The sequence below is a fragment of the Vigna umbellata genome, chromosome 2 (assembly GCF_029865625.1).
Source record: "Vigna umbellata cultivar VRB3 chromosome 2, Vumbellata_1.0, whole genome shotgun sequence".
Taxonomy (NCBI): Eukaryota; Viridiplantae; Streptophyta; class Magnoliopsida; order Fabales; family Fabaceae; genus Vigna; species Vigna umbellata.
This window is the reverse complement of record NC_142166.1, coordinates 41,470,784-41,482,134: the sequence shown is the minus strand read 5'-3', so window position 1 is coordinate 41,482,134 and position 11,351 is coordinate 41,470,784. Positions and strand designations below refer to the sequence as shown.

Sequence of the window (11,351 nt, the reverse complement as noted above, 5' to 3'; positions counted from 1 at the left end):
TATTTAGAAATAAAAAAGAACTCTTCAACCTAGAAAAATCAATGGTGAGAGATGCTCATCATAAAGTCATATATCTCCCCCACGGGAAGAGAGCCACAGGTTCTTCAAAGCTAAATGACTTGAGAGGCGACTTAACACTTTCATTCAACTCCTAAATGACTCAAATTCAGAATCTTGTTCTAGTTCCAACCTTGTTCTAAAGCCATCATTTGTAAGCTCAAGAAACTTCCATCCTTTCTACAATGAGCAAACCCAAAACCCAAAGAAAACCAACCATTACCAAACATGTCAGCCAAAACCAAAACCAAGAGCTACAGAAAACAGAAAAACAACCTTCATGGGTGGTAAGAGGCCTGTTGGCTTGTAGGAATGTTCAAATCCAGCAACATCAGCAGCAGCAGCAGAAGGAAGCAAAACCACCTCCAGAAGCAAAAGATCATCAACACAGGAAAAAACAGGAACAGAGAAAGCTGCAAGAGGAAAGAATCCCGGAAGATAACAGCAAGAAGTGCAAGAAGATGAAGTGCTCAGGTTCGCTTTGTAACAACACCAAGATCACGGCAAAGCCGGACACATCAACCCCAGATATCCACAAGAAAAGGTTGTTTCTAAATGGATGCAACAGCAACGATGCTTCCAGCAGATCCATGAAAGCACCTCTTACCGAACACAATGGACCCGTTTCAGCTTCTTCCTCTTCATTGTCAGCATCTTCCAGTTCTTCTGGCGCTGGCTCTTTCAGGGGAATGCCATTCAGGAGACTTTCTGGCTGTTATGAGTGTAGAATGGTGGTAGACCCGGTTCTAGGCTTCACTAGAGATCCTTCTCTCAGGAGTAGCATTTGTTCTTGTCCCGACTGTGGCGAGATCATGAAAGCTGAAAGCTTGGAGCATCACCAGGCAGTCAAACATGCAGGTATCGTATGATGTGATGCTTTCAATTTTCATTAGAAGAAAATAAGCTTTTCTCTGCATTTTTATTTAAGTTTTCAGTGTGTTTGGTCTCACATGTATCTGATTCTATGAAGCTAACAGGTGTAGTTTCTACATTGTAAGCATGACATATATCTCATCTAATTTTTTCTTCAAAACTGATATTCATAGGTTAGTTTTAGTGTAATTTGCTTTATTTTCTTGTTCTCTGGGATGAAGTGTGCTTATTTATATAAACATCATAATCGACATGTTGATGTGTTTGTCACTTTATCATCTATGATTTTAATGATGATACCAATGTACCATGACTAATGTTTTACCTACCTTTTTTTCTTCCCGTTACCAATTTCAGTTTCTGAACTGGGTCCAGAAGACACCAGCAAGAACATAGTTGAAATAATATTCCACTCCAGCTGGCTGAAGAAGCAATCTCCAGTGTGCAAAATAGACCGCATCCTCAAGGTCCACAACACCCAGAAAACCATTACCAGATTCGAAGAATACAGAGATTCCATAAAAGCAAAGGCCACGAAACTCCCCAAGAAACACCCACGTTGCATAGCAGATGGCAACGAGCTACTCAGGTTTCACTGCACCTCCTTCGCGTGTTCTCTAGGCCTAAACGGGTCCTCCAACTTGTGCAACTCCGTTCCACAGTGCAACATTTGCAGCATAATCAAGCACGGGTTCAAGGTTACCGGAGGAAGCGGTATCTTGACAACGGCAACGAGTGGGAAGGCTCACGACAAGGCGTGTGTGGATGAGAGTGAAGAGAAGAGAGCAATGCTGGTTTGTCGGGTTATAGCAGGAAGGGTGAAGAAGAATGCAGAAGGAGGCATGGAGGAGTATGATTCGGTTGCAGGGGCTGTTGGGGCTTATTCCAATTTGGATGAGTTGGTTGTATTCAACCCAAGAGCCATTTTGCCTTGCTTTGTTGTAATCTATAGTGGCTTTTGATGATATGTGTTGTTGGATTGGGGGGTGAGTGAGGTCACAACTTCCTTTCATATATCAGTTCCTTTGTTTTGTTAGCTCTTTTTAAGTTCTAGCATCATCTGGTTGATTATTTCGTTGGTGCTTTATGGGGGGAGTATAGATCAGTCTCAGATCATTTTTGTATGTGTTGGCTGGTATCACTGACTCTCCAATCCATGGCAGATTTAATCAACGACTGTATATTACTATAACAGTTATATATTAACCGCATGATAAGCCTTTATTTTCTGTACATTTAGCTAAGGTAAGACTTTTGTCTCATTTATTGTTTATGTATTTCAGATGACTATTAAAGAAGTGGCTTTCCTTTATCCATTCAATGCATATACTGACAGAACCTATACGTCTTACACGAGCCATCAAGTTTGCTTTATTTATCAGCTTTATAATTTTACTCCATCAAAACTTATCTAAAGTAGAAAGATATCCTACTGAGAAAATTAAGCCTTGTTTAAACTTGTAATTTTTGTGTGCTTCTTCCACACGTTTTAAACTATTTATCCCATGATTACATTTTTGTTGAATGTTTCTTGAGCATAATAATAGATACTAAATGTGAGAGAAAACCTCTCTCAACTGTTTCTGTCTTGAAGTCGGATGAGAAATTGATAATTTTTTTAATAATCTCATCACAACATGAGGAGAGCTCAACAATCTTCTATAGCCTCAACGCTCAATTTTTCCAACGATAATAAAACAAACGGTCTGAAAATTGAACGAGAAAAGAAGACTTGATAGACAATGTTCTTGAAAGTACTCCCCAATTATTCTTGCGAACTTTATACAAACGGTCTCAGCATTCGTCTATCTTTATATATTTTTGTGAACTTTACATAAAGGTAAGCAAGTAGAAAGCATTTTATAATTTAATCCGTTACTGCAAAAAGGTTGCTTACATCTACTACACTCATATCATATCTCACTTAGTGGAAGCCCCATAAACCCTTTTAGTGCAGAAAATAATGGTCAGGGTCAAAGGCCAGGTCTCTACCAGGAAAAAACAGGTCAATGCAACAACGAACACACTCCAGAGACAAAGGGCACTTCTAAAATAAGATAACATAAAATCTTCGGCACTTGCTTCTTATTGAAACCATATTTATTTTGGCTAACTGTTTTATTGAAGTGCTTGTTTTCTCTTTAAGTTGAATTCTATAACACTTCGTAATTCTTATAATAGCTTGATATACGTAGTAACATTTTTTAAGTGCGCTATTATAGTATTATTATTAAAGTTGATTGAACTGAAGTCCCTCACACAGACAAACACATGTAAGGAACATTATAAGGAAATAAGACGAGGAGTAGAAACTCCCATGACATCAGCTAAGAACAAGTAAGTCCTTCACAAACGGTTTAATAAGGGTCGCGCGTATGATCTAGATTTGTGTTTTTTTTTTATTAGAAATGTAGATTTGTATGGTGTAGTGCGTTTCCATCGAATCCGGAACAAGTTGACTCCTGTTTTGTACTCATTGTGTTATGATTAAGATCGCATTGGCCATCGTTACTCAAATTTAAGCAACTCGGCGTGGGCTTAACAATCACCTCACCACAATGTCAAGATAATTGTGAATATTATAACACAGATCACTAAAAACTGTTTTCTATGGCGCACTAAGCCTTGACAATTATCATCTGCCACGTTATGATGTACCCACCTGGTCCCTGTAATGCTTGTGGCTAAAGAAGTCTGATTGAGTTTGGTTTACTCACTACTGCAGAGTGACCAGCGACAACTCAGCTTTTTTTGATAGCAAACAAATATGGCGCGAAAAGTGTGGGCAGGAAAGCATTTGGGCGTGGTAGTTTCGCGGTAATTTTGGCAGTGTTTCCTGGTTATTGGGAACAGTGAAGGAATCAGAACTTGACATGCCTTGCTAAGATCGAAACAAAAATAAAAGCTAGCAGTAAGAAGTCAGAAAAAAGTAAGAGTCGGGAGACAAAAGTGGGTGCGATGATTGAGAAAGAAATGAACATGGCACGAGAATAAATTCCATAGAAGACTTCAAAAATTAAAATCCATGTAAGACTGTCACAATGTCACTCACTGCCACTAGCATGCAGTAGAGACTTTGCTCAGCAATGACTCGGCCTTATGCAGGAAGCTTACAGTGAGTGATGATGAGGAGGTGGGGTTCACCATTTAATCTTCTCTTCTTCTAATGGGACCTACCCATGTCCCTAGTGTTAGGCACTGGTGATGATGGGTCGTTCATGTGGTTTGGACTGTATTGCAGTTGCTGACTGGATTCCCAAGAACACTGCTCTCCAAATTTAGATGCCCCAACTTCTGTTCAAACTTGCAACTCATACCAAGCAGCCTCGACTCATCACGGAGGCTTGGAAAGACCAAATTGGTCCATGACATATTTCCAATCAGGGCCAAGCCTAATACATAACATGGAACATGAATGACCTTCAAGTACATAAAACGTAAGTAATGTAAGTACTACGAAAATTAGCGGCTTCAAAATTGTTACACATCAAACTTTGAGCAGCATTTTACTTTTGTTTCCCTCGGACTAGATAGTTAGAATTCACCCTCCCTCTAATCATATAATCCATAAAGTGGAAGACGTAGCTTCAGAGGTTCTTGTCCACCTCCAACATATTATTGCTGCTGCTTAGTGGTGTCTCAATCTGTCCTCACTCGAGCAATAGGACAGACCGAGAAAAGACAAAAAGAAGAAGAATGAGAAAGTGATGATGTTGGTCCCCAATGGCATTTCCAAATTACAGAACGATTCATTCAAGATAAGTCAACTCCCAGCCAAATATATCTTCAACTTACTGTTCGGAAAGACAACCTAAAAGCATAAAAATTGTCAGTAAAATTTAGGAGTTATTTATACAGCATACTACATTTCTTTTTATCTATCTACTTTGGAAGATGATGCATATATTAAAATTTGTAATTACTATTCCCATTTATCTTATTTTTAACTTACTATATAAGCAGATAACACAGACATAATTTTATTTCAGAAGTGGACAAATGAAAAGAAAAAGAAGTACACCTAAACCCGATAATCATTAATGCTTTGTCATTATCACTTTTTTGTATTTAATATAATCATAATCTTAAATCTCTCTTAGAATTATTTATTAAGAGAAAATGAATTATTACACTCAAATGACAAATAAAATGAAAAATGCTTGCAACAGACTCTTTATTGATCCATTCTCTTAAACTCAACACTATAAAAGAGGCGTTGGTTTATAAATTAAATTGACTTTTAGATAACTAACTAATAATGAATTAGCAATCCATTCCCTAAAATTCAACACTCAATAATAATTAATATTGGCCAATGTTACCGTAAGCTGAACATGTCAAGCTGGTAAACCGTGCTAAAAGATGAGCTTAGACCTGAATCCTGATGACTTCTGCCAAACAACAATTGATATAGCAAAAGAATTCAGAAAAGGTTTAGTTAATTACAATACTAATGTGCAAAATGTTATGTAAAATTAAAAATTACATAAAAGGTACTAATTTAACTATTAGAATTACAACAAATTTTCAGACACTTACAATTCAAGTGTCATGGATGACTCTGATACCTCTGATTTTAACCAAATTTGAGTTCCTTAAATGAAATACGGTATACGAGGTTAATTATATTGTAGTTAATATAAAACTGAAATTGATTAATTAAAATTATAACGTCTTAATGCTATTGAAAGTTCACTTTGTATTTACCTTTTTAGTTTGTACCTTTGTTGGGGAAGGAAAACATTGAATGTGTGAAGCCTCATGGCAATAGCAAGCATGCAAAGGCTTATCGGATTGAACTGCTGCGCACGTTATACTTAATTTGTATTCTTCGTTGTAGTATTTCTAGTATCTTCCATCCAAAATTAGACACTTCCGTGCTTTTACCTTCTAATTGAAGTCAACAAAACGTAAAGAATGTCTTTCACCGTACAAACTCCAGTCACATAATATTCCTTTTAAGTTAGAACAATCATTGAGTTGTCTGGAAATATAGAACGAGCGATTAAGCTAGTTGAACCAAGCCATTCACATAACCAGCTTTCTCAACTAAAGATCTCAATCCAGCTTTTTCCAGCCCCTTTTATACCTACTTTTCGGACAGCTTCTCGTACTCTGCTTAAATTATCCCACATTCCAAGTGATGCATAAACATTTGATAGCATTATATACACAGAAGCATCTTCAGGTGAGGTAGCAAGAAGATGCTCAGCAACAATTTTTGCAAGATGTCGATTCTTGTAAGTTCCACAGGCACCAAGCAAGGAACACCATATGGTTTTGTCAGGCTTAAACGGCATGTCATTAATCAAGTTTATTGCTTCTTTAAAACGTCCAGCTTGAGCTAATATATCAACCATACAATTGTAATGTTCAGGGCATGGTGTCAATCCATGCTTTGTTTCAATAGACTTAAATATAGTCCATGCCTCTTCTACTAGGCCTGCATGTCTACATGCAGAAAGAACACCTATAATGGTGATTTCGTTTGGCTTTGTACCCGATTCAATCATCTTATGCAGAAGACTAATTGCCTTGTCTGCTCTTCCATTTTGTGCACATCCCACAATAATCCCAGTCCAACTCAAGGTATCTACTTCGGAAAGACAATTAAATAAAGTTAAGGCATCCTCAATCTCACCACATTTTGCATACATATCAGTAAGAGCAGTTGTAATAACTCGCTCTGATTCATATCCCTTCTTAAGACAAAAAGAATGAACTTGCTTGCCACTTGGAAGCAATGCCAAACTTGAAGAAACTTTCAGAATAATTGAAAGGACAAAATGATCAATCTCAAGATCCAAATGAACCATATCCATGAAGAGGGAAAGAGCCATTGTATCTAGACCAAATCTAGCACAACCAAGAATCAAACTAGACCAAGCCACAACATCTTTATCTGGCAACCTTTCAAACAATCTTAATGCATTGTTAATATTGCCTTGTTTTACATATAGATCAATAAAAATGCTTCCAATAACATAGTCTAACTCATAGCCACTAGTGATGACCAATCCATGCACTTGAGATGTCAACCTCAAGTTTTCAAAGTGGATGCAGACCTTTAAAGCAACACTAAAGGTATAGGGATCAAACTGTGCACCAGAATGATGCATATGAGCAATCATACTGAGAGCCTTCCACCAATCTCCATTGGCAACAAACCCTGAAAGCATGGAATTCCACACTGCCAAGCTTTCAGCAAGAGGAGAGTTCTTATGAAATATATTCATTGCTTCATCCAATAGCTTGCAATTCGAATACATATCAATCAATGCTGATGTACAGTAATAGCTACACTCAAACCCTGACTTGATAATACAACAATGAATCTGTCTCCCCACAGTTAACTTGCCAAGCAGAGTACACGCTTTGAGGGCACATGGAAATGTGAATGCATCAAGTTTAAGGCCCTTCATGTGCATCATAGAAACAAATTGTAATGCATGGAAGCTATAAGTATCTGCAAGACCAGCAATGATGCTGTTCCAAGACACAATGTCTGGTTCTGGCATTTGATCAAACAGATCCAACGCATCCTTCACAGAACCCTGCTTGGCATGCCCGAGAATGAGGGTGTTCCATGAAGTAGAATTTTTACACGGCATGTCGTAGAAAACTCGTTTTGCATCAGCCAAGCTTCTACATTTGACGTACATGTCCAAGAGGGCATTCATCAGAACAGTGTCACACTCTAACCTTGCCCGATATACACGTCGGTGAACCAACTTGCCCGATTCAACATCACCGGCGACTCCACATGCCTTGAGAACCGCTGAGTACAAGAACTGATTGGGTTGCACTGTTTTAGATTCCAGCATGTGGTTATAGAGTGTGAGAGCATCTTGGGGTCTCCCGGAATTGGTGAGTGCAGAGACCATTGTTGTGTAAGAAATTATGTTCCTGTGAGGCATATCGTCGAAAAGGGTTCGTGCATCGTCAAAATGGGAGGATTTTGCGTACACAGAAATCATGTTGTTTAGGAGAAAAACGTGATTGAAAAGACCAAGTTTTATTATATGGGAATGAAGTGATTTAGCATGTTTGATAGCTTGAAGCTGCCCACAACAGCGTAAAGCTAACTGGATTTGGTTCAAATCCATTGCTAATCCATTGTGCATTGGATTACCAGTTTTCGCCAAAGAATTAAAAAAAATAAAAGGATATGAACTCAGTCAATCCTTTAAAAAATTGAACCTTTAAGGTTACCTTTCAAGATGCTTTCGAAGCACTAAACAAAATCTGGATGATCATTTAAGGTGCATTATGACTTATCAAAACATTCAAAAGAACTAACAACATAGAAGAAATATTGACTTCCTTTCAAGGTGCTTAAAGAAGACAAAAGGTAACTAGATCGACTATTGACATTATTAAACAAAAGTAAAAGGTAATCTATAATAACAAAAGGATAAAGATAGAACTTTCGTAACCTTATACTCTTTTAGACTAAGGTTAAAAAGGGACTATATAATATTAGGTCCAATGTCTTTATTGAGTACATTAGGTTAATTGTGGATCTACTAAATAAAGGTTTAATGTTAGTAACATTTGAAAATATGAAAAAAAGTCACAAAACAAAACAGAGACGTTTAATGGTACAAATTAATAAAGAGTTTTTTATATAAGATAAAGACGGAAAATTCAAGAGAAACTTTTAATGGTAGAAGTTAATAAAGAGTTTATATAAGATAAAGGCGAAAGATTCAAGAGATCACAAATTTGAATTCTTTAGCTGATCAGAATTTTACCTTCCGGAGGATACTGTTGGTGTTTATAAGAAAGGAAGGTTTTTTTAACACGAAACAAAAATAATAAGAAAATATATTAAAGGAAAATATATATGGAAGGAGAATAATAAAAACTTATTTTATTGAATCAGGAAACATTACAAATTATAAAATTTAAAATAATTATTTACTAACAATGTGTTCCTAGAATTAAGTCATTAAATACAAAACTAGGAAAAAAAAATAGAATTAAAAGGTAAACATGTTTTAGGTTTGAAGTAATTTTCTAACACTCTTCCTTGCCTCTGAAGCTCCAAACACCAATTTTTTTTCCTTAGAGACTCGAACCTGGAACCTGAAAGTGGTTTTATAAATAAATCTGCAAGTTGATTTTCAGACTTGCAATAAATCAAAGTCACAAATTTATTTTTCTGCACTTCTCTTAAAAAAAAAACAACTCGATGTTGAAATGCTTAGTTTTCCCATAAAATACAGGATTATGAAAAATAGCGATAACAACTTGGTTGTCAACAAAAATCTTGGTACTTTCTTTTTGCTCCAGACTTATCCATTAAAATCTTTCTTAACCATACAATTTGATTGACTGCAGCTGTTGTTGTAATAAACTCAGTTTCTGCAATGGATTGAGCTACAATTTCTTGCTTCTTTGAGCTCCAAGAAAAAACACTTGATCCAAGAGTAAAACAGTAGCCTGAAGTACTTTTCATATCATCCATAGAACCTCTCCAGTCACTATCAGAGAAACTTGCCAGCTTAAATTCTTTGCTCCATGTGAACTTAACACAAAAATCACTTGTACCCTTCACATACCGAATCACTCTTTTGGCAGCCTTGAGATGAAATTCACTTGCACAATGCATGAATCGAGACAGAATACTTACAACATTAAAAATATCAGGCCTTGTTGTCGTGAGGTACATCAAGCAACCAATCAAGCTTCTAAAATATCCTTCATCAACATTGTTAGCACCATCTTCTTTGTGCAACTTCTCCTTTTGATTCATTGGAGTGCTTACTGCCTTGCATTCTTCCATTTGAAATTTCTTTAGTATTTCCTTTGCATACTTTTTCCGACATATGAAAATTTCACCTTGCCCTTGCTTGATCTCCATGCCAAGGAAGTAGGACATAACTCCAAGATCTGTCATTTCAAACACCTTTATCATCTCCTGTTTGAAGTTTTGCATATGTTTTGTATTGTTTAGTGTCATTGTGCTTGACATACAAGGTTGTTTCTGATAGACTTTTCTCAAATCCAAAATTCAGCAAATATTCATTAATTTTGCTATACCAAGCTCTTGGGCTTGTTTTAGACCATAAAGGGCTTTCTTGAGAAGATAGACTTTATCTCCCCCACTTTCCTTCACAAGTCCTTGGGGCTGCTCAACATAAATTTCTAGGATACCATTTAGGAAGGCTGATTTTACATCCAACTGGAACACTTTCCAGCTCTTTTGTGCAACTATTGCAAGGAGTAACCTGATTGTGTCCAATCTAACAATAGGAGCAAAAGTGTCAGAATAATCAACACCAAAGATTTGGGTATACCCTTTAACCACCATCCTAGCTTTGTGTTTGTTGACTGAGCCATTAACATTAAGTTTATTTTTAAACACCTACTTAACTCCAATTACCTTCTTGTCTTGATGCTTATCCACTAGGATCTAAGTTTTGTTTTTCTCTATCATTGACAACTCCTCCTCCATTGCATCTATCCAACTTTGATCCTATTTTGCTTCTGCATAGTCAGCAGGTTCACATAAGACAATATTGCACCTTTCATAAACATCTGAGAGTAACCTTGTTTCTCTCACAGGAGCATCATCCATTGTTTGATTCTGCCAGTCATCTTCTTATTCTTCAAGGCTTGAACTAGAAAACTTGAGTTTCAGTTATGCCATGTTCTGACCCTTCTTTTCTGCATCATCCAGGTTCAACTGTTCATCCTCCATGAAGTGAACATCCCTGCTAACAATATAATATTCCCGACTGGAAAATTTTATAGGCTTTACTAACAGAACTGTAGCCTATAAAAATGCCTGGTGAAGCTCTCCTATCAAGTTTGTCACGCTTACTCTGTGGAACATGAGTGAAACACAAACAACCAAATACTTTAAGAAATTTTAGAGATGGTTTATAACCATATCATGCCTCAAATGGTGTCATTTCTCTCACTGCCTTTGTTGGAAGCCTGTTTTGAAGAAACACAGTTGTATTTGTTGTCTCTGCCTAAAACCTTTTTGGAAAATTCTTCTCATGCAACATGCATCTTGACATCTCCATGATGTATCTATTTCTACTCTCACTAACTCCATTTTGTTGAGGTGTGTAAGGGGATGTAAGCTGATGCTCTATGCCTGAATCTTCACAAAACCTGTCATTCTGCTGAAGTATACTCCATCCCATTATCAGATTTTACAATCTGAATTTTGTAGCTGCTTTCATTCTCAACTCTTGTCTTAAACTTCCAAAAAACTTGAGCTACTTCTGATTTAAACTTCAAGAAAAAAAAATCCAGCACATCATGGTGAAGTCATCATCAAAGGTAATAAAATAGAGACTACCTTTTAAGGAAGGTGTTCTGTGAGGGCCTGAAACATCCGTGTGGATAAGCTGCAATTTGTGAGTGATTCTCCATGTTGACTTTGGGAATGAATTTCTTTTTTG

General features: G+C 36.8%; 2 protein-coding genes and 1 pseudogene across 4 annotated transcripts; 1 reads left to right on the top strand and 2 right to left on the bottom strand.

Moving 5' to 3' along the window:
• Window positions 1–2,163, top strand: LOC124836505 (uncharacterized). The gene is made up of 2 exons (XM_047311673.2): window positions 1–915; window positions 1,288–2,163. Exons 1-2 carry the CDS (start codon window positions 243–245, stop codon window positions 1,890–1,892), a joined length of 1,278 nt encoding a protein of 425 aa, XP_047167629.1. The 5' UTR covers window positions 1–242; the 3' UTR covers window positions 1,893–2,163.
• A 1,153-nt stretch (window positions 2,164–3,316) lies between these two features.
• On the bottom strand, window positions 3,317–8,332 carry LOC124836498 (Pentatricopeptide repeat (PPR-like) superfamily protein). 3 transcript variants are annotated; one of them, XM_088106881.1, is made up of 5 exons: window positions 5,638–8,332; window positions 5,470–5,524; window positions 5,253–5,321; window positions 3,983–4,741; window positions 3,317–3,766 (listed from the first exon to the last, which is right to left on the bottom strand). In XM_088106881.1, exon 1 carries the CDS (start codon window positions 8,052–8,054, stop codon window positions 5,976–5,978), a length of 2,079 nt encoding a protein of 692 aa, XP_087963007.1. In that variant the 5' UTR covers window positions 8,055–8,332; the 3' UTR covers window positions 3,317–3,766; window positions 3,983–4,741; window positions 5,253–5,321; window positions 5,470–5,524; window positions 5,638–5,975. The 3 variants fall into 3 exon arrangements, with proteins under 3 accessions (XP_087963007.1, XP_087963008.1, XP_047167620.1); XM_088106882.1 differs by lacking the exon at window positions 3,317–3,766 and having other exon boundaries at window positions 3,805–4,350; window positions 4,441–4,741; XM_047311664.2 differs by lacking the exon at window positions 3,317–3,766 and having other exon boundaries at window positions 3,805–4,741.
• Window positions 8,333–9,190: 858 nt separating this feature from the next.
• On the bottom strand, window positions 9,191–9,850 carry LOC124836499 (secreted RxLR effector protein 161 pseudogene; annotated as a pseudogene).
• Window positions 9,851–11,351: the final 1,501 nt, after the last annotated feature.